Genomic DNA, 27,893 nt, shown 5'->3' on the forward strand with positions numbered 1-27,893 from the left:
AGTGTTTTACTTCAGGTTTTTGAAAATGACATTTTTGGTTATGTCCTTCCCATAGGCCAGTTTAATCTTGCATGTGATGTTCATAAGAATTTCAATTCAAAACATGATCATTTCAAAGTGAAGCTGTTATAAAAGGCGAGTTAGTTTGATATTCAGTGTTTTGTGGTGTGTGTTTGTGGACAGCTTGACCATGCACATGCATGGAGAAAGGGTTTCACAAAAAGGCGGAATTCAGTTTGTTCCTGCAAAACTATCAGATCACAATGATTTTATCCAGAGGTTAGCAAGGCAAATGACTCCGCTCAACATAGGGTGAGCTTTCTCGAAGGGCTATCGTGATGCTTGTTCAGTGTTATAGCTATCTTGTCCTTAAAATGGTCTCATTCATATTGCAGGTGATAGAATATGGAAATGTTGTGGAGAAAAGCTTTATTGTTGGCTTAGCACGCAGAAAAACACATCCCCTTCTAGCACACAGTATACTGCAAACTGTAGAGTTTTGACTGCTCCACGCTGTATATTTTAACAAAAAGAAAAAAAACATTATTTAAGTATTTATTTGAAGGGTGTCAAGGTTCCAGTGACTTTGCAGCATTGTGTTTCATCAAACTGTACAATGCAAAGGTTATTATTTTGCATTGCACGGTTTATTGTTGAAAAGTGGTTTCTAAAAACTGCTAGTTCCACAGTTTCTCTGTTAGGCTGCAGTTTCATTACCTTTTCCAAGGCTAGCTGATGACAGCAAGAGAAACACATGCAGACACAACATGGTTTTGTGTCATAATTTACAATCCAGGTTCTCCACACAGGAACCCCGCCGAGGGTATCGGCACCGTGATCAGAATCGCTCATTCCAACATGAATCGGGTCAAGCACGCTTCGGCGAGTGGGTTTGGGTTATATGAATGAAAGGAATGTGGGGCCATCGCAGAGATTTGCAGAGCTTAGTCGGCTTAAGTGCGTTCAACATCGGCACACATCACAACAACAGACGGACGGAGCAGAAAAAATAATAATAATGCAGTGAAAACACCGTGTCCTGCACAGGAGCATCCAGACGGCCTCTATATCCCACACGGCTCCACCGTGAACAGGAAAAGGAGGATGAAGGCTGAACAAAAAGACTGCTGATGCCTCGTGGAGCAGTCGTCAGCATAGATAGATGCATGATAAGCGTACCGGTAGTGTGTGCGACTTCTTCATGTTCGGGGTTTTCCATATCTATCGAAGATGCAATGGATGAGGCCTCTTTCTTTGAGTAAACTGAGAGCAGAGTTCAACTGCCTGACCTCTTATTGTGTATTCAACACCTCGCTGAAGGCATAAGCCAGTACATATACTGTACTGGGCCCTGGTAATATATCCTCCAGGTCACAAGGAGACATTTGTGGTAATTTTTAAATTTTTTGCCCATGCAACTGCCATAATAATGTCTTTACTCATTCTTTAAGCTTTACCCGAATGCTTGAAAACTGCAACTTTCATGGTGAAACGGGCGACCTATTGAAACTGTTCCACGAGTGACCGCCCCTGTTGCTATTCTTTGCAGATGGCAGAAGCCTGAGTAAACCCCAAATGGCTTCCACAGGGAGTGGCCTCCGTAAGTTAATTGTTGTCTGCTGCAGTGGGATTGTGGGTCGTTTTAATCAAACAAATAATCATACTTTGGGACATGCAGTACACGTTTTCTGTTGATACCAAAATCCTCCATGCCTGCTAATGGCTGGTTCAATCTAGACCAGCTGATAGCCATCTCTCTCTCTCGCTCCCCCCCCCCTCTCAAAGGTGTCCAGGGGGATGATAACCTCCAGTCCATGCTGGTGGGGGCGGTGATGAGGAAAATCAAGTCACGCACATGGAAAAAGCAACGTTACTTCAAACTGCAGGAAGACTGCATGACCATCTGGTACAAGTCCAAGAAGGCCGGGAACACCCACTCCACATGTGAGTAAATGGACATCATATACCGAGCCCCGGGTGCCCAGTCAAACTCAAAATACCACGCATACAGATAATGAAAGGGAAACGGAGGTCGAGGGACCGAGACTGACATTCAAGGAGGGACTCTGATCGAGACCCTGAGAAAATATTTCTGGGGAATTTGCTTCAGAATGTCACCGTGGTGAATGTGGTCTACTTGGGTAGATGTGGAGCTATTTTGAGAATTCGGTTATTATCATCAGCTTAGTCGAGCCCCCATTAAAATGATCCTGATTCATGTTGTCATACGACCAAATTAACTGCCTCATTAGACTGAGTGAGATGGCTGACTACTCTGCATGCTGGAGGAATACTGAAGAAGAAGAAGTGTATTCATATTTGTATGGAGTATTTCATGGCTGAAGTAAGGAGCGGGTAGGGAGAGCATTTCCCTATGTGTATGGCAGTAGGATAAACAATGGGGGGGGGGGGGGCGTCCAGGTGGCATGGTGGTCTATTCCATTGCCTACCAACACGGGGATTGTTACCTCTGGCTTGGTCGGGCGTCCCTACAGACACAATTTGCCGTGTCTGCAGGTGGGAAGCCGGATGTGGGTATGTGTCCTTGTCGCTGCACTAGCGCCTCCTCTGGTTGGTCGAGGCACCTGTTCAGGGGGGAGGGGGAACTTGGGGGCATACATAGCGTGATCCTTCCACGTGCTACATCCTCCTGGTGTAACTCCTCACTGTCAGGTGAAAAGGAGCGGCTGGCGATGCCACATGTATCAGAGGAGGCATGTGGTAGTCTGCAGCCCTCCCCGGATCAGCAGAGGGGGTGGGGCAGCGACTAGGATGGCTCAGAAGAGTGGGGTAATTGGTCAAGTACCATTGGGGATGAAAAAAAAAGGGGGGATCCAAAAAAAGAAAAGAAAAAAGAAACAACCAGCCAATCAGTAAAAATGTTGTTTACGTCGCACATTTCATCCATTGAAACACAATGCAATGTGAACAAAAAGAGAACATCTGGCTAGAGCGGATATAAACCAGATGTTCTCAGGAGGTAGACGTCTCACTAATCTATGCTTTTAAGATCACTGTCTACTGCGGGGCCACTCTGAACATCGTCTCTGTCTCGGCATCCAGTTTCAGTGAGCGACGTGGAGGCGGTGAGGGAGGGCCACCAGTCGGAGATCCTGCTCAGTATCGCTGATGAGTTCCCACCGAACCGCTGCTTCACGCTGGTGTTCCGCGGGCGCCGCGGCAACCTGGACCTGGTGGCCGAGTCTGCTGACGAGGCCCAGTCCTGGATCCAGGGAATGAGGAAGCTGATCGAGAACCTGGAGAACATGGGCGAGAGGGAGAAACTGGACCAGTATCCCTTAGACAATGACCTTTGGGGTGTAGACGGGTGGGTTAAGGTTAGAAAGGATGCTGATCCGCTGTAGTGTTACTCCACCTTCCCCAGTCAATTCAACCCTTTGGTTTTATGATGTGATTAAAGGGCCATACCAGTGTTTTTTGCATGTTTTAGTAGGAGCTGTGTGTACTTTGTCGTAGGTTTTGGGATTTTTGAATGTGTTTTTTCTGTCTTGCAGGCAACCATCGGTTTCCATTCATTTCAGTATGTCATGAAAAATTAACTTGCAGAGACTTGAACTTAGATAATCCATCCAAGTGAACATATTTTGCTATCTTTGTTTTTCGTCAGTTACGTTGCGGTTGCTGGATGATAAAGTTGAGAACGTTGACTGTTTTGAGAAATTCAAACTTCAGTGACTTCTTCATGGTGTCAGAAATGGTAGCTGGAGAATCAGAACATCGTAAGGTGGCTTTATCACCTCAATGTTTGAAATCAAAGAAAACTGGGAAGGCCGGAACTTATTCAACAAGCTAAAAAAAACTATGGTATGCTTTGGAAAATGGTCAGGAGCAATGTAATATGTAGTAAATGGGCTAAAACAAGCAAAAAACAGCGGTATGGTCCTTTAAAGGCTTTATTGATATGCAAGGGAAAGGGGCGACTGTGGTAAAGTGAGTTAATGTGCAGGGTGATTGCTGTACATTTGGAGCTGGGCAATAATTCATCTTCTAATGGTATTTGAATGAGATGCTGTGGCATCCAGGTAGCGTGGCGGTCTATTTCGTTGCCTACGAACACGGGGGTCGGCGGTTCGAATCCCCGTGTTACCTCCGGCTTGGTCAGGTGTCCCTACAGACACAATTGGCCGTGTCTGCGGGTGGGAAGCCGGATGTGGGTATGTGTCCTGGTCGCTGCACTAGCGCCTCCTCTGGTCGTTCGGGGCACCAGTTAAAGGGAGGAGGGGGGATTGTGGGAATAGCGTGATCCTTCCACTACGTCCCCCTGGTGAAATTCCTCACTGTCAGGTGAAAAGAAGTGGCTGGCGACATGTATCGGAGGAGGCACGTGGTAGTCTACAGCCCTCCCCGGATCGGCAGAGGGGGTGGAACAGCCACCAGGGCAGCTCAGAAGAGTGGGGATGATTGGCTGGATGAAGTTGGGGAGAGAAAAAAAAAGAAAAGAAAGAAGAAAAAAAAGGGGGGGGGGGGTCAAAAAGAAAAAAGAATGAGATGCTGATGTTGTCATCATATAGTCATACACAATTTTGTCATCGGAATTAATGACAAAGAGAATCTGTTACCTAAAATTTCTCATAAAATGAAGTATTTAAGTATTTGAGGGAGTATTGTTTGAAAACTAGAATTGGTTTGATATTATATTTTACATTACCAAACGGTTCAATGAGAAATCTTTACATATGTAAGCAGATATTGTGATATACGTATATAGATCAATAATTGTGTAAAATTCCCTAAAATTATCATGACGATATTTTCCATATTGCCCAGCAGGCTACACATGAGAAGTCAGCCTGTTGCTCTTCACGGAGTCTTTTTGTCCTTGCATGGTAGTCTCCTTAATAGGGCTCCCAGATGGATCGGTGACTGGTTCAAGAAGGCGGATAAGAACAATGATGGCCGGATGAACTTCAAAGAAGTGCAGGACCTGCTCAAGATGATGAACGTGGACATGAACGAACACCATGCTCACCGTCTCTTCACGGTGAGAGCCTGAGCGCTGAAGGGCCACAGCCAGCCCCAAGTGAAATGAAAGGACCGTGGAAATATCCTAGTTCATGTTTTATATGTTGTATAAATTAAGTAAATCAGGGCTGGGCAAGAATTAAATATTATTGTTTATGTCATTGTTCAGTGGTATTATCTTAAGGTGAAATTCAGATGCAGTCATGTGATGCTGTCATATGACCGCGTCACATGATGAAGTCAGAATCATGTTTATTGGCCATGTAGATTTGCACATACATGGAATTTGACTCCGGTTTCGTGGCTCTCTCAGTGTACTTAACATAGAATAACACCACTACAACACAACAATCTTCAGATATATACACAAGGATTGACTATACACAGGCAAAATAAGAGGCAATAAAGTGCAATGGTGCAGAGAATATATCAGAGATGCTGAAATAGATGTTAGCAGGTTACTTACATACATGCCTGAGGTAGATGACATGACAGAGTGTACCAGTATACGTACAATGTACAGTGCAGTATATACAAAATTGTCGGATTTATTTGACAGTGTTAAGCATTCATTAGAAAGACAGCCCGTGGAAAGAAACTGATTTTATATCTGGTTGTTTTGGGGTGCAATGCTCTGTAGCACCTACCAGAGAGGAGGAGTTGGAACAGGTTGTGACCAGGGTGTGATGGGTCTGCAGTGACGTTGCCTGCCCGTTTCTTGAGTCTGGAGATGTATAAGTCCTGAATGGAGGGCAGGTCGGCAACCATGATTTTCTCTGCAGACTTAACTGTCAGTTGTAGTCTGTCCCTGTCCTATTTGGTGGCAGATCCAAACCAGACAGTGATGGATGTGCAGAGGACAGACTGGATTATTGCAGTGTAGAACTGAATCACCAGTTCCTGAGGCAGGTTGAACTTCCTGAGCCGGTGGAGAAAGCACATCTTCTGCTGGGCTTTTTTGATGATTGTATCTATGTTGGATGCCTACCTTAGGTCCTGGGAGATTGTGGAACCCAGAAATCTGTAGGTTTTCACCGCAGACACCATGCTGTTGAGTATGGTGGGGGGGGGGGGCTCCTCCTGAGGTCCACTGTCATCTCTACTGTTTTGAGCATGTTCAGGTCCAGCTTGTTATGGCCACACCAGAGGGCCAGCTGTTCGACATCCCATCTATATGCAGACTCGTCACCATCCTGGATAAGGCCAATGATGGTTGCGTCATCCGCAAACTTCAGGAGTTTAACAGACGGGTCACCTGAGGTGCAGTCATTTGTGTAGAGGCAGAATAGTAGAGGGGAGAGCACACATCCCTGGGGGGTGCCAGTGCTGATTGTCCAGGTTCTGGATGTGATTTTCCCCAGCTGCCTCCTGCCTGTCAGGGAGTTTTTAATCCACTGGCAGATGGGCGCTGATACAGTGAGCCGGGTGAGTTTGGATTGGAGGATATCTGGGACAATGGCGTTGAACACCGAGCTGAAGTCCACAAACAGGACCCTTGTGTATGTCCCTGGGGAGTCGAGGTATTGGAAGATGTAGTGCAATCCCATGTTGACTGCATCATCCACTGACCTGTTTGCTCGGTAGGCAAACTGCAGGGGGTCGAGCAGGGGGCCTGTGAGCTCCTTCGGGTGGGCCAACAGCAGTTTCTTGAAGGATTTCATGACCACAGACATTAGAGCAATGGGTCTGTAGTAATTTAATCCTGCTATATGGGGTTTCTTGGGGACAGGGATGATAGTGGAGCTCTTGAAGCAGGAGGGGACTTCACACAGCTCCAGTGATCTGTTGAAGATCAGTGTGAAAATAGGGGCCAGCTGGTCAGCACAAACTTTCAGACAGGAGAGTGACACACCATCCGGGCCCGGTGCCTTCCTGGTCTTCTGTCTCTGGAAGAGCTGGTGCATGTCCTCAACACATCCTGAGTGTGGGTGGGGGTTCGGTGGGGAAGGGAGAGTGGCTAGCAGGGAGTGTAGTTGGTTGTGTGTTGTGGCTGGAGAGGGTGAGCGGTGTGAAAGTTTGCTTTTCAAACCTGCAGTAAAACCCATTTAGCTTGTCAGCCAGTTGATGGTTCCCTGCAGTGTGGGGGGTGGTCTCCTGTAGTTGGTAATGTCTTTCAAACCTCTCCAGACCGACGATGTGTCATTGACAGAAAACCTGTTTTTCAACTTGTCAGAGTTGTACCTTTATGCCACTCTGGTCTCCTTTGTGAGGGTATTTCTGGCTTTGTTATACCGCATCTGATCTCCACACCTGTAGGCTTCCTTTGGCCTGATGAAGCTGCCTGAGTTTTGCTGTGAACCAGGGCTTATTGTTGTTGAAGATACAGAAAGTTTTGGTAGGCACACACGTCCTCACAAAAGCTGATGTAAGATGTCACAGTGTCAGTAAGTTCATCCAGGTCTGTAGATGCAGCCTCAAAAACACTCCAGTCAGTGCAGTCGATGCAGGCCTGGAGCTCCAGTTTTGACACATTGGTCCATTTCCTCACAGTTTTAACTACAGGCTTTGCAGATTTTAGTTTCTGCCTGTAGGTTGGGATAAGATGAATCAGAGAGTCCCAGGGCTGCACGGGGGACAGCGCGATAGGCATCCTTTCAAATCCACTATAAAATTTCTCACAAAATGAGGTCTGCAATATTGGAGGGAGTATTACTTGAAAACTAGTCTTGATTTCATTTTATACTTTACATTACCAAACAGCTCAATGGCATCAACCTTGGTTGGATGCTTATGGTATGTTTGGATTTGTATATTTGTATATTGATATCATATAAAATTCCCTATGATTAATATGATAGTATTTTCCATAATGCCCAGCACTAGGGAAAATGCATGTAAGGTCTTGCCTTCTCCAAAGAAGGCGATAGACTGCTGTTTTCCCTCATATAATCTGTGTCCATTTTCCTCAGTACCCAAACGAAGAAAATCTAACTGAACTGCACTAAACTAACCTGGACACTTATTTAATAGATATGATAGACTATTTTACATTTGCATCAATGAATGAAAATAAGGCCCAGCATTCCCACCTCGCTCTGAGGAGCCTTGGAATTTCATTCCAACCGTCCATCAACCCGCATTCCTCTCTCTTTCTTTTCCAAGATGGCCGACAAGTCACAGTCGGGGACGCTGGAGGATGATGAGTTTGTGCTGTTCTACAAGATGCTGACCCAGCGGGAAGATGTGCTGAGGGTCTTCCAGGACTACTCTGGCGACGGCCAAAAGCTCTCCCAGAGCAACCTGGAGGAATTCCTGAGAGAGGAGCAGCTGGAAGGAGGCAATGTTCAGCAGTATGCCGAACGGCTCATTGATCTCTACGAGCCCTCTGACACAGGTGCATGATGGGTATTAATGTCGCATTCAAGCTAATGATACCAGCTATGATACCTCAAGTTAAATACTGTTTCAATCATGCTTTTTGGGTACCTTTGGTGAAAACAAAGTTATTTCCAGCACCTTGTTGAATAAATGCCAAATAATTTACATACAAGATACATGCACACTTTTGATTTCCAGACCATGTTAACTTCTTCATCTTGAAAACATAAGATTACATAGTAATAATTCAACTAGAATACAAAGTGTCTCAGTACAATTATTTGCCATTTGAAATCTTCAGTTATATTGATCCCTAACAGTGGCACTGGACACACAGTATTCACTTTTTTGTTACAGTTTGCAGTAACTTGACTAGATGCTGAATTCATCATTGCTCATGATCTTTGTAAGTCCCCCTCCCCCATTGACCCACAGGTCAGATGTCAAAATGATCCCAGATCTGATTCATAATTAATACAAAACATGACAAAAATCTTGTTCAGCCAGATTTTGGTAATGTAAAGACAATGTAGGGAAAAAAAAATCAGTATTGGGGTGGGCTCTGACCTTTTGCTTTCTTTATTTTTTTTTTCTTTAGCCAAGATGATGAACGCTATGACATTTGATGGCTTCCTGATGTACCTGGGCTCGGCTGAAGGCTCCATCTTCAACCCCCGGCAGCGGGGCATCTTCCAGGACATGAGCCAGCCGCTGTGCCATTATATTATATCCTCTTCCCACAACACTTATCTGATGGAAGACCAGCTCCGAGGACAAAGCAGCGTGGAGGGGTACATCAGGTAGCAGGACACTGTCTTTCTATCCAACACTGATTGGCCCAACAGCCAAACCTCAGATAGTCTTTTTCACTTACTTGGGCCTGGTCTATTAGAAATGGATCGAATAGCTCTGATGTTCCAGTGTAAACAAATGGGATGCTAGTGACACTGCTTTGGGTCTTTAAACACAGTCTATGATGATTATTATTATTTAATCATCATTATTATCTATTATTTATAATTACCATTGCATTTAAAATGTTATTTGACACAGTTATAGGTACTGCAAAATTGGTGCAGTATCGCTATCGCTAACAGAAATATTAATTTTTCCAGTACTTTATTGCTGTGGTTTTCAATACAGTATCTGAGAATGTGGGGCTCCTTGATGCTCGATGGATTTTTGGGCTGAACAGTATTAAAAAAAACAAAAAAACAAAACAACTTTACATAATATTGCACCCTTGGCAATGTGGCTATTGCATATATGTATATTGCGGTCGTTCAGCCCTCATGGATATCAAACATTCAAAGTCGTGCTGCACTTCTGTCTAATGGTTGGTCCAACATGGTCCATTGAGCAGGACCAACACAGGTTAACATCACATTAACTGAGTCTTTATGACTTTGCATGAGTTAAAACTAATTAAATCCATTTCATTTGGTCATTACCGCATGGTTAAATGTGCTAAACTATAGCATTAGCGACAGACAGAGTCCTCCTATGAACTTATGTTTGCTGCTCAGGGCTCTGAAGCGCGGCTGCCGCTGTGTGGAGGTGGACTGCTGGGATGGTGCCAACGGAGAGCCCATCGTCTACCACGGACACACCTTCACCTCCAAGATCCTCTTCAAAGATGTGGTCAACGTGCTCAACAACTACGCCTTCAAGGTACAGCGTCGGCCATCTTGTAAATGCACCGCTGATTTTTACAAAAACCACACCACACCTGAGGGGGTTCCGTTCCTTAACAAGACATATATCATTTTAAAATACTCCATGAGTGTGGCTGACAGTATGAGATGGAAGGAATATCTGGTGCAATTTAGAGGATATTAGGTGGCTAATGGACAATATAATAACAGTTAAATTTAATTTTTCCTCAAAAATGGGTATGTTGGGGGCATCCGGGTAGTGTAGTGGTCTATTCCATTGCCTACCAACACGGGGACCGCCGGTTCGAATCCCCGTGTTACCTCCAGCTTGGTTGGGCGTCCCTACAGACACAATTGACTATCTGCGGGTGGGAAGCCGGATGTGGGTATGTGTCCTGGTCGCTGCACTAGTGCCTCCTCTGGTCGGTTGGTCGGTCAGTCGGGGCGCCTGTTCAGGGTTGGGGGGGGGGGGATAGCGTGATCCTCCCATGTGCTATGCATCCCCCCCCTCAGGGAAACTCCTCACTGTCAGGTGAAAAGAAGCGGCTGGCAACTCCTCGTGTATTGGAGGAAGCATGTGGTAGTCTGCAGCCCTCCCCGGATCGGCCGGGGGGGGTGGGGCAGGGACCGGGACGGCTCAGAGAGTGGGGTGATTGGCCAAATACAATTGGGCAGAAAAAGGGGGAAAAATCCCCTCCCCCCCAAAAAAGGGTATGTGGTGTTTTGAAACTCAGTGCTTTCAACTTGTGGTCTGTGAGGCCGAAGTGGTCAACTCACACAGGGTTGATGATCAAACCGATCTCGGCAGAGGCTTTTGAAATGACAGCTCACGCAGACTAAGAACCTTTTGTGAACCTGTCATGTTAGCATCGCCATCCATTCTGCTTTCATTGTTGTGCTGTAATGCTGTATCAACAAACAGCTCAGCACTTCATTGGATATTCATGAGTGGGACTACAACCCTGTCACGATATCCAAAGGCATATCTGAGAACGTAACCACGTGAAGCGAACTCGCCAGGCATCTGCCACAGAGGACAAGTCCCGTGTCAAGCTGCCAGGTTCGCTGATGTACCTGTCAAAGGTTTGTCGGTGTGTATGAGCGTCTGTCCACAACTGAAATTTGTGGCCTCGCTCACGAACCCTTGTCCAGGCGCCAGTCGGGCTATCAGGCCTGTTGATCCCAGCTATGCAGAACCTATAGGTGAAGGGCAGCGGGAGTATTAGCTTCCCCCCCCCCATGATAATGAGCAGCGGTGTTAGGTTACACCCTCCCTCCTGCACTTACCCTACCCCCATCCCTCCCTCTTCCCCTGTCCCATCCAGGTATCAGAGTACCCGGTCATCCTGTCCATGGAGAACCACTGCAGCGTTGAGCAGCAGAGAGTCATGGCCCAACACCTGAACAGCATCCTCGGCAACAAGCTGCTGAAGAACACGCTGGACGGCAAGGTCCCCATCAGCCTGCCGTCTCCTCAGGTGAGGGTTGGCGGTCTCACCTGCCGTCCAGACTGTCTCTCATATTCAATGAGAAACTTGCTTTGACAATGTTAAGGTTTGTACAGCTGTTTTGTGCTCTCTGCACTAGGGGTGAACAATATAACATTTCATAATCAACATTGCAGTGTATGGAATTAGAGGAGCCGCACTGCAAAGCAATGTAGGGCACATTCGGCAAATTAGGCTAATCATAAGACCAGGCATATTATGACATTTACTCGTCATATCATGGTATTTACGCCTCAGGAAGGCTGAAATAGGCTGACTACACACAGCACCTTTCATGACATACCAGACCTGTTTTATGAAGTCTCTGTGAGACTGACAACCCGACAGGTTCCTTACAAGATTTCTGCACAAAATGGTTACCTTAAGTCAAGGCAAGTTAAAACTGATTAACCAGGGGACTATTTTAGAGTATGCCAATTTCATTTCAGCCCATTTACAAAAAAAAAGTTGCACCACAACCGCTGTCATCGATGCTAAGAAAAGTCAATATCAATATATCAGTTTTTGCTTCTTTTTTTATGTTGTTATTCATCGCAGATCTGCTTCTTCAATGGGTAGTGAAGTAACGCGAGTCGTTGTCTTTACCGTAATAGGTAATGGTACCGGTATCATTATGCCGTTATCACTATATGTGACGGTAGCGGTATCGTTGTGCTGTTAATGGAGGCTATCCCCTGCTTGGCTGGGCAGTCTGATCCCTGAATAGACAGACAGAATATAGGACGCTGAGCTAGAGTGCACCCTCACTTTCTCCACCAGCCCACGCAGCCATATGATCTGTGTGCACATGCCGCGGCTGCACTCTGAATTATTAAAAGCCACAATATTGTTCCTCTTTCCTCCTGTGGGACAGAATATAACGGGCATTTTTTTGTGTGTGATATGCGTCGTCTGAGCCCAATACTGGGTTTGCTGGCACATTTTCACCTGTACTCAACAGCAATAAATAAATAAATAAATAAATAAATATCAGCGTAACGTAATGACGTTGGACGCAATCTGCTTCTCTTTTACGTCGGTCGACGCGTCTGACTCCACTCGTCGTTTCCTCTAGTCGTCTGTCTTTCATCATAAGAGAAAGGAAATTTGATAATAAATGGCAATTTTGGGGCGTCATGATAGCGTAGCGGTCAATTCTGTTGCCTCCCCACACGGGGACCGCCGGTTCGAATCCCCGTGTTACCTCAGGCTTGGTCGGGCGTCGCTACAGACACAATGGGCCGTGTCTGCGGGTGGGAAGCTTGATGTGGGTACGTGTTACGGACTACTCGGGTCTAGGGGTTAAGGGTTAAACACGCAATACTAATCCTAACCTGGATTGCGTAGAAAAGATGGAAACGGAGGGGAAAAAACAAGAAGGAGGACTGATTTCCAAGACGAGAGAAATAGCGGAGGTGGGCTAGCTTACCGTGGTAGCAGGCTAGCAGTTAGCAGTTCCCTCCGACAAGGCCTCGGCCGCGGGGGTCTCGGCTTCCGTAAGCAGCGGACACTGTCTTGGTAGTTTTAGTTCAGTTTAGGTTGATGGTGGATGGAGCCTCGAAAATAAAATAAACTCGGTCTTCTTCAAAGTCATTCAAAGCTGGAATGGCGTGAACCTGTACCGCGTTTTCCAAGCGGCGTATCCTGAGGCGTTTATGCAACCTCCCGCCATTAACAGACTCCAGGAGACGCACCCGCGCCTCACAGTGGCGTCCTGTTATAAAACCTGCTTAACCACGCCTCCAATCCCTTCTCAGGGAAAACCAGCCCAAGTAAGTAAGGAAAGACAAGGGAAAAAGGCAGCTATAACCACTATCACTTCTGACAGTATGTGTCCTGGTCGCTGCACTAGTGCCTCCTCTGGTCGGTCGGGGCGTCTGTTTAGGGGGGAGGGGGAAGTGGGGGGGGATAGCGTGATCCTCCCACGTGCTACGTCCCCCTGGTGAAGCTCCTCATTGTCAGGTGAAAAGAAGCGGCTGGTGACTCCCATAGTCTGCAGCCCTCCCCAGATTGGCAGAATGGGTGGAGCAGAGATCAGGATGGCTTGGAAGAGGGGGGTAATTGGCTGAATACAATTGGGGAGAAAGGGGGGGGGGAAATCCTCCCCAAAAAGAAATTTTTTTGAAATTTTTAAAAAAAAAAAAAAAAACTGTCTCAATGCTGGACACACAACCTTACATATTTGTTTCCAGTTCCAGCATTAAATCAGCAGTGCAGGTATCCACTATAAGGAATAGGAGCCACTTTTGTTTTCCTTCTGGTGCTGTGGAGAAAACATTAATGCGTTGCATCGGTTTTGGTTTAATAAAATTCATTTAAAACCAAAATTCATTTCAGATGAAGCTGTTAATCGAAGGTGACGCTGATAAAATTTCCTCCACCTTCCTGTCAGGATCTAAAGGGCAAGATTCTGCTGAAGGCAAAGAAGATCGGAGGCCTTGAGGAGAGTCTCAACGAAGTGTCAGAGGACTCCCTCACTGCGGAGGTCAGCGACGAAGAGGACGTGGCTGACATCGACGAGGACAACCTCCACCGCGAAAGCATACGCCGCAAGGCAAAGGTGGGCTAGTTGGTTAGTTGGCAAGTGAACAGGTACACCGGAAGGCCTTGTTTACCCGGGCCCCAGACAACTTGTTATAAATGGTCTGGTGCGCCGGACTAAAATTGGGCGCAGGATCCAGATTGTGGATCAGTTCCACTCTATTTGAATTATCTCTAGCCCGCTGATATGTCCTCAACACCGAGCCATTACAGGAAGTGGATTTGAATTTGTGGTTGAAACGCCTCTTAGAATAAGCTGATTGACGGCGTGGCTGGAAATGAATGTGCTCTTCCGCAGCCCTGAAATGAATGGCACTCCGTTTAATTAAAGGCAAACGATTTGAAACTTAATTTGCTGAATTAGTGTTTTCTAGTTCAAAATCCTCACTGACTGTCTGGCCCAGGTGACTCCTGTGCATGTTCCACTGTTTCAACAGCCAAAAGGTGGATGGGTATTAAGGACAGCACAGCATAGTAGTGGGTTACAAAAAGCTGCTATGAGGACTTTTTCCAGTTTATTTATCAGTCTCAATTTAATTTTTGTGCCTCTATATGACCAACATATGCAAATGAGCTCATCAGTGAGACAATTAGATATCACTATACCTATAATGACTCCAAATGCTGGTGACTCCAAATGTTTGTCTCCGGGTGGGATTCCCTGCAAAATCTGACAAAACGATTTACGGCACACAGGCGGTGTACATCTTCACAGTATATCTTGCAAACAGCTGTGTTTTTAAAACACAAGCACATCTCTCGTTCTTCTCTTAGAAGCAAATAGGTGAGCTACAAGAGGGTGAATGGAGATCTTTGCGACATCGATGCCGTTCTTCGGTGAAACACGACCGCTTTTGTCCACAGGGGCACCTCCATCCATCCATTATCCAAACTGTTTATCCGGCTCTCAGGGCCCTATCCCAGCAGTCATTGGGTGGCAAGCGGAGAAGCACCCTGGACAGGCTGCCAGGCCATAAAACACCACACACACACACACACACACACACACACACACACACACACACACACACACACACACACACACACTCACACTCACACTCACACACTCACACACCTAGGGACAATTCGGTATGGCTGATTCACCTGACCTACATGTCTTTGGACTGTGGGAGGAAACCGGAGCACCCACAGGAAACCCACGCAGACACGGGGAGAACATGCAAACTCCACACAGAGGACGACCCCCAAGGTTGGACTACCCCGGGGCTCAAACCCAGAACTTTCTTGCTGTGAGGCGACCACACTAACCCCTGTGCCACCGTGCAGCTGCACATCCATGCATCAATCCATCCATCCATTATCCAAACCGCTTATCCTGCTCTCAGGGTCTAAGGGATGCTGGAGCATTCCTAACAGTCATTGGTTGGCAGGCAGGGAGACATCCTGGACAGGCCACCAAACCATCACAGAGCCGACACACACACACACACACACACATATTCACACATATTCACACCTAGGCACAATTTAGTACGGCTGATTCACCTGACCTACATGTCTTTGGACTGCGGGAGGAAACTGGAGCACCTTGAGGAAACCCATGCAGACACGGGGAGAACATGCAAACTCCACACAGAGGACAAACTGGGATGACCTCCAAGGTTGGACTACCCCAGGGCTGGAACCCAGGACCTTCTTGCCGTGAGGTGACCGCGCTAATCGCTGCGCCACAGTGCGGCCCACAGGGGCACAAAGCCCACAAAAATACAAAACACCTCATAGCAGCTTTAAATCCAGAAGCAACAGCTACCTCAGCTACTGGCAGTTATTGTTTTTTGTTTTGTTTTTTTATTTCCATCCCAATTCCTATTTTTGCCTTTCATTTCAAAATACATATCTTAACGTAAAACATACTGAACCATAACGAAGTGCAACAAAACCTATTTTCTTCACTGAAAAGAGAGTGCTGCCATGACTCTTAATCCCACTGAATCAGTTTTAAAGATTAACTAAACCCCCAGACCATTTTAGTAAGTTTAGTGACATCTACAGGTTAAAAACTATGTAAAGGTTAAAAGCTAGAGGTCTTTAAGCCCATTGGGGCCTGACAGGTCCTGGCATGCTGAGTCGATTCGGGGTTGGCCCTGGCCTCTTTTTTTTTTCTTTTTTTTTATAGATCAGGCTTGGGTTGGACTCTGGCTCATTTAACCTCCCATATGTATATGTGCAGAGCACACTGTATGAAATATTGATGTATTGATTATATTATAATGTATGCGTGCATTACACGTGACAGTTGACCATGCCGTGTGTGTGTGTTTGCATGTATCAGAGAGAGCTTAAATTCATATTGGTGCTGGTGTCGAGCTGAAAAATGGCAGGCTTTGTTGGGCTGGGGCTCGGCTAGGGCTTGGACACCACAAGCCAGGCCGGGCTGGCCAGGCCTGGAGTTTTTGTCCCATGCAGGACTCTTATTAAAAACATGGCAGGCTAGTCTTGGTACTGCGTGATGTTAGCATTGCAGGATAAACACAGCTGCAGATAAGAACACTAATAATGGCTCTGATGGATGAACCAGCACTGACAGTACTATTGAAAATTGTTAGTGCTGGCTCTGTCGGTCTGTCTGTCAATGCTGATAGATCTGCAGCTATGTTTATCCTGCTATGCTAACATCACAGAGTACCAAGACCAGCTGCCATGTTTTTAACCTTTACATGTAGATGTCAGCAGAATCCCTAAAATGGTCCAGGGTTTTAGTTACTCCTTAACCTCTGAGGTGTTGTATTATCCTAATGTATGTCATGTAAGAGCGGGTTTCTGTGCTGCACTTTCTCCATTTCTCTCCATTTTGCTCTTCCCAGCTGTCATCTTTCTCCCCCCGTCTTTCATATAATGCCTCCCAGTCTGCCGCACTCTGTACTCTATAATCTCTAATGCTTTCCGTGGAAAATTCCACCACGGCTGAGGTACGTCTTTTTTTAATCTTAATCCCCGGCTGCCTTTTGAACGCACGATAAAAGGCAACCCTTCAGGAGCCAGACAATGAAGCTTTATTTAGAATTATTCACATGACAAAAAAATTGTTCTCTGCAACATTGCATAGGAAAATGACACTTGAATTATAAAGCCACAACACAGCGTTGTAGTTTGGATATTTCAGTGCCATCTCTGCATTTCCTCTCCTCAGTACCAAAAAAACCAAAGGTTTTCTAGTGTAATTGCTTGTTAGGTTTTCTTTTTTTAAAATATGAACCCCTTGCTGCCTTTTGAACGCACGATAAAACACAACCCCTCAGGCACCTGACAACGTAACTTTATTCAAAATTATTCACTCGACGAAAAATGGTTCTCTGTGTAGGACCTGCAAAATATTGAAATGTCACATTATATACTATTACTATGCAGTGCATGCTATTCACCTGCAGCACTACTGCATTCATTCATTTTTTCTTTAACTAAATTTACATGCAGTTGGCCAGTGGGGGCAGTCAGGCGCACTTGAATGAAGAATAATATTAGTAGTAGAGATGAAATTTGTGATAAGTGCTAAGTGATAAGTCATACATCTCTGATTGAGAAATTTCAGTACAAAAATAGCCTCCTTCTTGTAAAAGAACAGCGTCAAAGTAGTGAACTGTATGTTGACCTGAAGACTGCTGCCCCACTGATCAATCAAGAGTGAGACGTTTCAGCTTGTGGTGAAGTTCACGCATGTCTGAACCTTACATAAGAATAAAGCAATGAACTCTTTCCGCACCGGTGTCCTTGTCAAGTCAAGTCAAGTCAACTTTATTTGTATAGCCCAATATCACAAATCACAAATCTGCCTCAGAGAGCTTTACAGCGACACAACATCTTGCCATTAGACCCTCGCATCAGATAAGGAACAACTCCCTAAAAAATAACCTTTAACAGGGAGAAAAAAATGGGACGAACCCTCTGGGAGAACATCAGAGGAGGGATCTCACTCCCAAGACGGACAGATGTGCAATGGATGTTGTGTGTTCAGGATAAAACACAATTTACAGAATACAACATTGAAAGAGGACAACAGAATGATGATGGAATTATAAGATGGGCTACAGAATGGATGACAAAGAAATTGCAGTCGTGCAAGTATTAAAAAACAAGACACCTAAAAATGTCAAGGAATTGAGGAAACTCCTAGGCTTCCTGGGATACTTCAGGGGCAATGAGCGTGACTTCTCTCGCCATGCAAGATGCCTGTATGACCAACCTGCTGACTGAGGAGTCAGTCCCAAATCATGAGGGCAAGGATGTCAGGGAAAACAACAACAAAAAGAGCAGGATAAGCACCACCACATCAAAAGGTCAATTGGAAACCTGTCCACCATCGTGCTTTAGAGTAAGTATCTCACCAGGGTACTTACTAACCCCCCTGTAATGGATTACCAGACTTCGAGGACCCATTCATTCTGCACATTGATGCTCCAGAGGAGGGATGAGGAGCTGTGCAGTATCGAAGGCAGGAAGGGATATGGTTCACGTACATTGACACTTGCAGAGAAAAATTACAGGCAGCATTCAGGAAAGCTCGAGTCTCTAGCCCAGGAGTGGGCAGTTACAGAACGTTTCAGGGACTACCTGTTTCATGCACCTGCAGTAGCTATTTACAGTGACATTAATCCACTTATGTGATGATGACAGTCAAGCTGAATGCAACTGGGCATCGGTGGGTTTCGGAGCTGACAGACTTCAACATCATTTTGCAGTACCAGCCTGGAAACTTCAACATTGACCCAGACTTCCTGTCTCGTACACCTCTGAACATAGAAGACTACATGGGTTAATGTACTGAACAAGCCGCTACCTTGAACTCTGCAGTCCAGGGTGTAGCTGGGGAGGGAGAACACGGAACAGATGTGTGTATGTGTGTGAATGAATTGTTACAAGCTCGGCTGCGAGATCCAGTCATAGCTAGGGTATTGCAACTGAAAAAGGGGGGTGCAAAACAAGACAGTAAAACAATGAGTCAAGAGCCAGTGAAAGTCAGACAGCTGTTGCACGCATGGAAAAAGCTTATTGTGTCCAAAGAAGGCCTATTAAAATGAAACACAGAAACTCGTACTCTAATAGTACTTCCAGAACATTACGAAGAACTAGTTTACAAGCATCTGCATGCTGAGACGGGTCACTTAGGGGTAGAGAGAGTTGTGAATCTGGCTAGAAATAGATTCTGTTGGCCTGGGGTGCAAGATGACATTGAACATTTCATAACTAAAGTCTGCAAATGAAGAAACCAAACACTGTTGGCAGAGATCCCATGTGTCATGTGTCTGCAGCAGCGCCATTTGAAATGGTTTCAATTGATTACCTTAATCTTGAAAAGCACGGGGGGGAGGATGTATATTTTAGTGATTATTGACAATTTCATCAAGTTTGCACAGGCCTACCCACCACACCACAAATCTGGCAAGACCGCTGCTGACAAAATCCTCAATGATTTCATTCAGAGATTTGTCTTCCCTGCAAAAATACATCATGGTCAAGGTAAAGAATTTGAAAACCAGTGGTTCGGAAAGCTGCAAATGTACACTGGCATCATAAATTCAAAAAGTACACCATACCACTCTCAGGGAAACCTGGCCCAAAGATTTACTCAAACACTGTTGCCCATGTTAAGAACCCTGGATGAGGAAAAGGAAGCAAAACTGGGCTCAGTATTTGAATAAAGTCATTCATGCCCACGGCTGCACGACAAGTGAGGCTACCGGTTATTCTCCTTCTCATTTGCTATTTGGGAGAACACCTCGCTTACCAGTTGATCTCATTGGTATGCACCGAACTGGCAGCGGCAGATGAAGGAGGCAGATGACATCGCATCCAGGACGATCCAGAAAACTGCAGGAAGAGGTAAAGCATATTGCGCCGTACTTGTGGCTGCAGACAGGGTCCTTGTTAGGAATATGCCAGATCGGGCAGGGCCTGGAAATTGTGAGCGTATTGGCAGGATCAGGTATACATCACCCAAAAGGGAAAAGATAGTCCAGTGCTTTACCACTGGGAGATCCAGTCCCAAATGCAGTACAAAAACAGAAACACTGTGGTCAGAGAAAACTGATTGGAGAACTGGAATCAGTAGAGACATCTGAGGATTCGGAGAGCTCGGATGAGGAGAAGTACTACGGGGTCCACAGACACAGGCATCAGAACAGGGACCTGAACCAGTTGTCTGCCCTGAAACTGTGAGACAGCCTGCACTTAATCCTGATGTAGTGGAATTCAGACCTGAGCGTCCAGCAGAGGAGCTTGCCATTGAGGAGAGGGCAGAAGATCCAGAGACTGTGTATCAAACAGGGACAGCAGGTTTGAGTGACCAGCATGACAGCCAAGGGTCACCCTGGCCTGAAACACGGGGATGGAGGTCACAAAGAGAGAGGCGACCCATAGAGATTCTAACGTGTGACAGCTTGGGTTAACCCAGTCATCGCTTTGTTTTTTTAAAATTTTTTTTATTTTTCCCCCCTTTTCCCCCCTATTGTACTTGGCCAATTACCCCTTTCTTCTGAGCCGTCCCGATTTCTGCTCCACCCCCTCTGCCGAGCCGGGGAGGGTTGCAGACTACCACATGCCTCCTCTGATACATCGCCAGCCACTTCTTTTCACCTGACAGTGAGGAGTTTCGCCAGAGGAACATAGCGCGTGGGAGGATCACTCTATTCCCCCCAGTTCCCCCTCCCCCCCGAACAGGCGCCCCGACCGACCAGAGGAGGCGCTAGTGCAGCGACCAGGACACATACCCACATCTGACTTCCCATCTGCAGACACAGCCAATTGTGTCTGTAGGGACGCCCGACCAAGCCGGAGATAATTTGGGGCTTCAAACCGGTGATCTGTAGGCAACAGAATAGACCACCACGCCACTCGGACGCCCCAGTCGTTGCTTTGTTGAACTTCACAACAACCCAGTGTATGTAAATACGCTGAGTACATTGAATGAACAGTACAGAGGACCATGGCTATCTTCATTCTGTCAGGGACCGACAGTGATGTACTCAAGTCATGCATCAGCTGGATGTTACTGATGGACTGCTTGAACTGTTCTGACAATATGGACTCCATGGACTGTGAACTTTGAACTGTTGACTGTTGTCAATGACCTTTGACTTTGGAAAAAAAAAGCTTTGTGAATTTAGCTTGTGATAGTGATGGTTGAGTGTTTAAGAAAGAAATGTTTCAGTTAAGCTAACGTAAAGGTTGAAGCATGCAGGTATCCACAAATGGACAAAGGAAAGGGTCTCCAGAGAAGTGCTGTGTAAGGGTTGTATAGTAGGTGTTTTCAGTGAAATACATTATGCACACAATACAATAGTCAGAATGGATCAGAGGTTGTGATGATGACGAGAGGGATGATGAAATCAGACCGTGTGTAGAATAATGTGAACTGATAACCTGTGGAGAAGCTGATCTAGTTAGATGACCCAAAATGGTCTCAAAATTGCCAAACCGGTGTCCTTGTCAAATGGATGCCGTGTGTAATATCTGCAACATTGCATGGGTGTAAATCCACAACACAGCCTTGTAGTCTGGATATTTTAATGCTGTCTCTGCATTTCCTCTCCTCAGTACCAAAAAACACAAAGGTTTTCTTGCAGGAATGGATTTCGTCAGGGTTTCGTTGCTTGTTTGAAATGAAGCCACCCAAAGTGGGCGGAATAGCGCTAACTTGTTATCCAGTGGAAAAGGATTGCATTAACCCTTCTCATCGCCCATCAAAGATACATGGGACTAAAGGCCATGCTGGGTGATCTACTTACAGCATCATGCTGAGCGAGAGAGAAAGAGAGAGAGAGCGAGATAGACGGGCATGTGTGCAGAGAGGTAGATGGGTACAGATGAACATTTCAAGAGAGAAAGATGAAGAAAGATGGAAGGAAAGAAAGAACGGCAAGCAGAAAGATGGAAAAAGATAAGAGGAAACAGAGATAAGAGACAGATGTTGTATGAACACAGCCTTTAAGAGACAATCTGCAATTAGATGAGAGGGGAATGCGTGAGATAGATAGATAGATAGATAGATAGATAGATAGATAGATAGATAGATAGATAGATAGATAGATAGATAGATAGATAGATAGATAGATAGATAGATAGATAGATAGATAGATAGAAATTGGGGAAACGAGGGCAACGAGAGAGAGAGAGCAGTAGAGGACAGTAGGCATCACCGCGTCTTGTCTTCCAGCAGTGTGACAGGCCGGGCTAGGTGATGTGAAGGTTGTGGGGCACAGTTTCTTCTAAAACAGGACACTTGATCTTCTAAACAGGGTTAACTGTGGTCATGAGTCACTTGTGTTCGCTAAACAGTGTAGCGCCTCTTACTCTGTCTTTGTCTTCCTAATAGCAGAGGTCCCCGTGGACATGGGAAGGGCAGGACTGATAATATCAGTGGTGACATGGATTTGGGTTACATATCTCTTTACTGTATGGTGTTGCCACATGGCAGCAATTTACTCAGAACCTCCCCGGGGGGGAAAAATTGGTTTAAATGTTCTCTTTAAATTACTACATTAAGTGAGAATACCTTTCGATATTTTTCCCATGCATAAATCATAATTCATTGAGGGCAAGGATATCTATGAATATCTCACAGGTATGAGTCCATTACTAGGCAGTGAAAACATCCAAAGTGGTAGGACCAAAGTTGCTGTGTAAACGAGTCAGTTGGCGGTCACGGCCATGTTTATTGATAAGCATCTGAGAAGCATGAAATGCCACACTGGGACCTCAGTCAAACACGGTCATCGAGGTGAGGTGGCTGTCGGCCCAAGCAGTGATGTGAGCTCCGGTGGCGCCCTCGACGCAGGCTTATCTGACTTCAGAGATAGGCCGTCTGGTGGACGCGGGACCTGCGAGGAGCAGCCGGATCGCGTTTCACGGCGACTCAGGCAGGCGTGCATTGGAGAAACCCCGGAGGGCCTCGGTACCGTCCTGGTGTTTTACCCCACACACACCTCTTCAAACTCAGGAGTGACGGAAGCCAACCTGGCAGCAGAGCTGTTCTCGGCTGGCATGGAGGACGAGTATCGCTTACACCATCCACGGGGTGTCTCAGACTGTCTGTGTACTCAGCGCTTTCATCCATGGAGGGATACCTTTGCATCAGCTGGGTTTGCCCCAGCAGGTGTCAGATATTGGGCCAATCGCCTCAAGTACCTCAAGGTCAGCGATTTGAAGCTAAAGTAGGGGACAAGAATGGCTGACATTGTGTATAAGGTTTGAGACTAATGAAACAGCTCCTGTGGATTCACACAGATACAGAATTTCACAAGTGAATTTGATTTCTTAGCAGACAGTTTTTGGAAAAGGATATAGTGAATCAACATTACTGGTGAAAATGGCTAAAAGTGATAGACCGACCGTTCCCAGTAAGGAATTACCAGTACTCGGCTAGTGCCGAGTGTTTTGCATGAAATGAGACGTCATGTGAAATTTCTCAAAGTAGGATCACTGCATCGGCCTCTCATTGGACCTCTCGCCATCCGAAAGGTTGAATGGATTTTAGATAGAGATGGGTAATGAGTACCGATACTTTTAAGGTTACCGGTATCAAAGTTGGAAGCACCGACCGGACCGATAAGGTCTGTACTAACGATGCTTGCTACCTGTTAGCAATTTTCAATAGCGGGTTTTGCAATCAGCAAAGAAACAGCGTATCTGCCCTCTCTGGTGGAGAGGGCAGATACGCTGATTTTTCTACAGAAAATCTGTTTAAAGGTGACGAGAACTGATACACTCTTGAGTCTTGCAGCTACCAATGCAGCATAGTTGCTGCTTTCTTTCATAGAATTCAGAGCTACCACCAAAGTCAGAGAATAATTACACAATAAGAAGAACATCCGTTAGCATTTAGCGTGAAATGACAATAAATAAGGCCCTGTGATGGCCTGGCAGCCTGTCCAGGGTGTCTCCCTGCCTGCCACCCAATGACTGCTGGGATAGGCTCCAGCATCTCTCATGACTCTGAGAGCAGGATAAGTGGTTTGGTTAATGGATGGATGGAGTACTGATACATTTAAGGTACCAATATCAAAATTGGAAGTACTGACCGGACTGATAAGGTCTGTACTAACAATGCTTGCTAAATGTTAGCAATGTTCCACAGCGGGTTGTGCAGTCAGCCAAGAAACATCACACAGTCCACCAGAGAGGGTCAATATATTGCTTTTTCTACAGAAAATGTGTTTGAAGTCTGTGTCTCAACTAGTATTGCAACCAGTAATGCAGCAAAGCTTTTAGTATCTGTGCATGTTCCAGTGCATTATTCGGTATGCTGCTGTTATACATATGTTGATGTCTAGTTGTTACAAGCGAGCCCCGGTATCGATAAGAGGTACCAGAATCAGCATCAATATCGCTAAATTTCCAACGATACCCAACACTAATGTTAGATCTGTTCTGCTTTTTTTTTTGTCGTCCACCCCCCCACACCCCCCTTTAGAAATCCAAGCAGCGTCTGTCTAAGGAGCTCTCAGACTGTGTGGTGTACTGCAAGAGTGTCCGCTTCAACAGTTTCAAGCACTCCCGCATCCACTCCAAGTTTTATGAGGTCTCCTCTTTCACCGAATCCAAAGCTCGCAAACACTTGAGAGACGCCGGTGGGTCACTTACATTAAAAAGTCATCCATCCACTATCAATTTTTTTCTATTCCCTTCTCGGGTAATCCTCATGAAATATGTATTTTATAGTTAATGTAGCAAATTCTGTAATGCTCACCGACTCAGACCAGGTAAGAACCCACAGGCGCGACACAGAAACGATCAGGTAAGAAATCAAAGATCACAAGGTTTCTTCCAATGAACAGGTAAGGGTCAGGACCAGGAGAGCCATCAGAGAGGGCAAACTTTTTTTTGGAGGGGGGGATTCCCCCCCTTTTTTCCCACCTTAATTGTATCCGGCCAATTACCCCACTCCTCCGAGCCGTCCCGGTCTCTGCTCCACCCTCTCTGCTGATCCGAGGAGGGATGCAGACTACCACATACCTCCTCCGATACATGTGGAGTTACCAGTCGCTTCTTTTCACCTGACCGTGAGGAATTTCACCAGGGGGACGTAGCGTGTGGGAGGATCACGCTATTCCCCCCAGTTCCTCCTCCCCCCCCCCGAACAGGTGCCCCGACTGACCAGAGGAGGCGCTAGTGCAGCGACCAGGACACATACCCACATCCAGCTTCACACCCACAAACACAGCAAATTGTTTCTGTAGGGATGCCTGACCAAGCTGGAGGTAACACAGGGATTCGAACTGGTGATCCCCATGTTAGTTAGGCAACAGAATAAACCGCCATGCCACCCGGACACTCCAGAGAAGGCAAACTTAACCGGCAGGGATCAGGCAGAGAATCGGAGTCCAGGGAATCAGGCTGAAATTCAGACGGGACGTTCAGGAATCGGCTAGTCAGTGCTGGAAGGCTTAGCGTAATGCAAAAGACTATCCGGCGAGGAGCTAGTGGAGATGGACCGGTATATATATACTGAGGGGCTATTGAGGGAATGAGCTGCAGGTGGGGAAAACCAGATGAAGGGAAGGAGGTGATGGTATGGCATGCGGGAATGGCAGGATCTGAAATGACAGGAGAATTAGTAACCATGCAAACAAATGAACGAAGTAGGAATAGAGGGAGATCAGGAAGGATTCACGACAAGTTCAGTTCAGCGGCCCTCGTCTCATGGGGTTCCAGCTTAGTCACACACTGATGGATTAGCACTGATTTTAAATCCCTCATAATACATGCCTAATGTATTTCACTTGTAATTAATTCAAATGAGATGTTTGTTCATCCCCAGAGGGATAGGAGGATATCCTTGTTTGTGCAGAGATACGTTAGACTTATACACCGTCAGTCATCGTCTGACGATATTGATGCATAACAAAGTATCTCTGACATATTTTCTTTAACTGACTTTGTTTGCTGTGATCTTCCAGGCACAGAATTTGTGCATCACAATTCCCGGCAGCTGACAAGGGTGTATCCCAGCGGCTTCAGGACGGATTCCTCCAACTTTAACCCTCAGGAAATGTGGAACGCTGGGTGCCAATTTGGTGGGTGCACGTCCGAGGTGCTGAAAGTCATGCAACTGTGTCTGAAGCGAGCGTCGGCACATGCACCCTTGCATTGCACAGAGGATTGCATGAACAACAGTATTTCCTTGGGGTTAAAATAAATGTCGTTTCTTCTTCTTTGTGCTCAGTTGCATTGAATTTCCAAACTGCTGGGGAAGGAATGGATCTCAACGATGGTCTGTTCAGTCAAAATGGCCACTGTGGCTACATCTTAAAACCCGACTTTATGAGACAGGGCGAGAGAAGATTTGACCCCGAGGCACCCCAAGACCGGGACAACTACCAACCTCTGAGTCTCACCATTCAGGTAAAAAAAAAAAAGAAGAAAAGGAATACTATTGGAAAAAAGAAAAGGAAAACATCCACCAAGTCGTTTATCTACCTTCCAGTCCATCCGTTGTGACACTGCTTGTGGTTGTTTTATGTGTTGTCAAGGTTATCAGCGGCCAGCAGCTGCCCAAAGTGAACATCAAAGAGGGCTCCATAGTGGACCCGCTGGTTAGGGTGGAGATCCATGGTGTTCCCCTGGACCAAGCCAAGCAGGAGACCAGATACATTGAGAACAATGGTAATGTCACCTCCCATGTAGTTACAGTCACATGAATGAATGAATGAAGTAATGAACTAATGAATGAATGGAGAGTTGAGCATATGCAAAATCTGATAGATGGTTGTATGTATGGATGGATGTATGTCTGCATGGATGGATGGATTAGTTATTTCATATCTAGTGTGGTTTCCACATAAAACTAGGACACAATACTCGTCACCATTTATGCATATTTTGCAACAATTCAGCATTTGGGGGGGGGTCACATAAGTGCTCACATTGTGTACAAGACATATTTGTCATATTAACAGGGTTTAACCCTGTGTGGTATGACACCCTGCGTTTCACCATCCACACCCCTGAACTGGCCTTGGTGCGCTTTGTGGTGGAGGACTATGACAAGACATCCAAAAACGACTTTATTGGGCAGTATACACTGCCTTTCAGCTGTATTCAGCAAGGTAAGGTTGAGAAAGCTGAACTAATCTGACCGAATGTGACATATGAGGCCTGTTCTTTGTCTGACTGTATAAAAACCACTTGTGTGTTTTGATTTGATTTGATTTGATTTGATTTGATTGAGATAGTACACATCCCAAAGCCTAGAGAAGTGTATTAGGAGCTCTGTGAGGACTTCTGAAGTACTGCATAAATTTAGCGGCCTACTCGTGTGTCTGGGTGTGTGCACTGAGATATGTATGCAGAAAGACAGAGTTCATCTACCTTGTTAAAATTGGACAGCATTTTTTTTCATGATCATTACTTTTCTTCTCTTTTCGTCAGGTTTTCGTCACATTCACCTTTTGTCCAAAGATGGAACCAGCATCCATCCTTCCTCTTTATTTGTGCACATCAAAATCACCGAGCTGGACGGAAGTTAACCTTTCAACCCGTGTCGGCATTGAAGGAACATGAGTTACCGCTTAGCATTTAGTGACATCAACTTCGAGTAGTAAAAGAGCTAGAAGAAAAAAAAGGAATACACATAGTTTCTCAGAGTAGTATTAAATGTTCTCATTTGATGTGAAGAAATACTAAGCCAAATGTTTTTTGTAGGATATAGGCATTAGTAGTGTATGGATACCGAGTGATTTCAATTATGTTCACCATAGAGTGTGTTCAACCTGTTCCCATGCTTATATACTGCTGGTGAACTTGCGTGATTAACATTACTTGAATTTTGCTGCTCATGTTTGATGTACTTTCAATATGTAGAAGAAATGGTTTTTTTTCTGCTGTCGTGCAACTGTGTTGTTTAGTGGAGAAGAACGTGCCACCAACATATTTAATTCAGGCATTATGCCCAATC

At 45.7% G+C, this 27,893-nt stretch overlaps 1 protein-coding gene across 1 annotated transcript; it reads left to right on the plus strand.

The window, feature by feature from the left end:
* Positions 1–1,575: 1,575 nt before the first annotated feature.
* Positions 1,576–27,465, plus strand: plcd4a (phospholipase C, delta 4a). Its single transcript, XM_056301074.1, has 15 exons — positions 1,576–1,600; positions 1,786–1,944; positions 3,064–3,292; positions 4,873–5,002; positions 8,086–8,317; positions 8,900–9,101; positions 9,828–9,972; positions 11,282–11,434; positions 13,836–14,003; positions 24,411–24,567; positions 25,897–26,013; positions 26,163–26,341; positions 26,470–26,602; positions 26,896–27,045; positions 27,368–27,465. The coding sequence occupies exons 1-15, from the start codon at positions 1,576–1,578 to the stop codon at positions 27,463–27,465; spliced, it is 2,277 nt and encodes a 758-aa protein (XP_056157049.1).
* Positions 27,466–27,893: the final 428 nt, after the last annotated feature.

This window comes from Lampris incognitus, chromosome 21 (assembly GCF_029633865.1).
Source record: "Lampris incognitus isolate fLamInc1 chromosome 21, fLamInc1.hap2, whole genome shotgun sequence".
In the NCBI taxonomy this organism is placed as follows: Eukaryota; Metazoa; Chordata; class Actinopteri; order Lampriformes; family Lampridae; genus Lampris; species Lampris incognitus.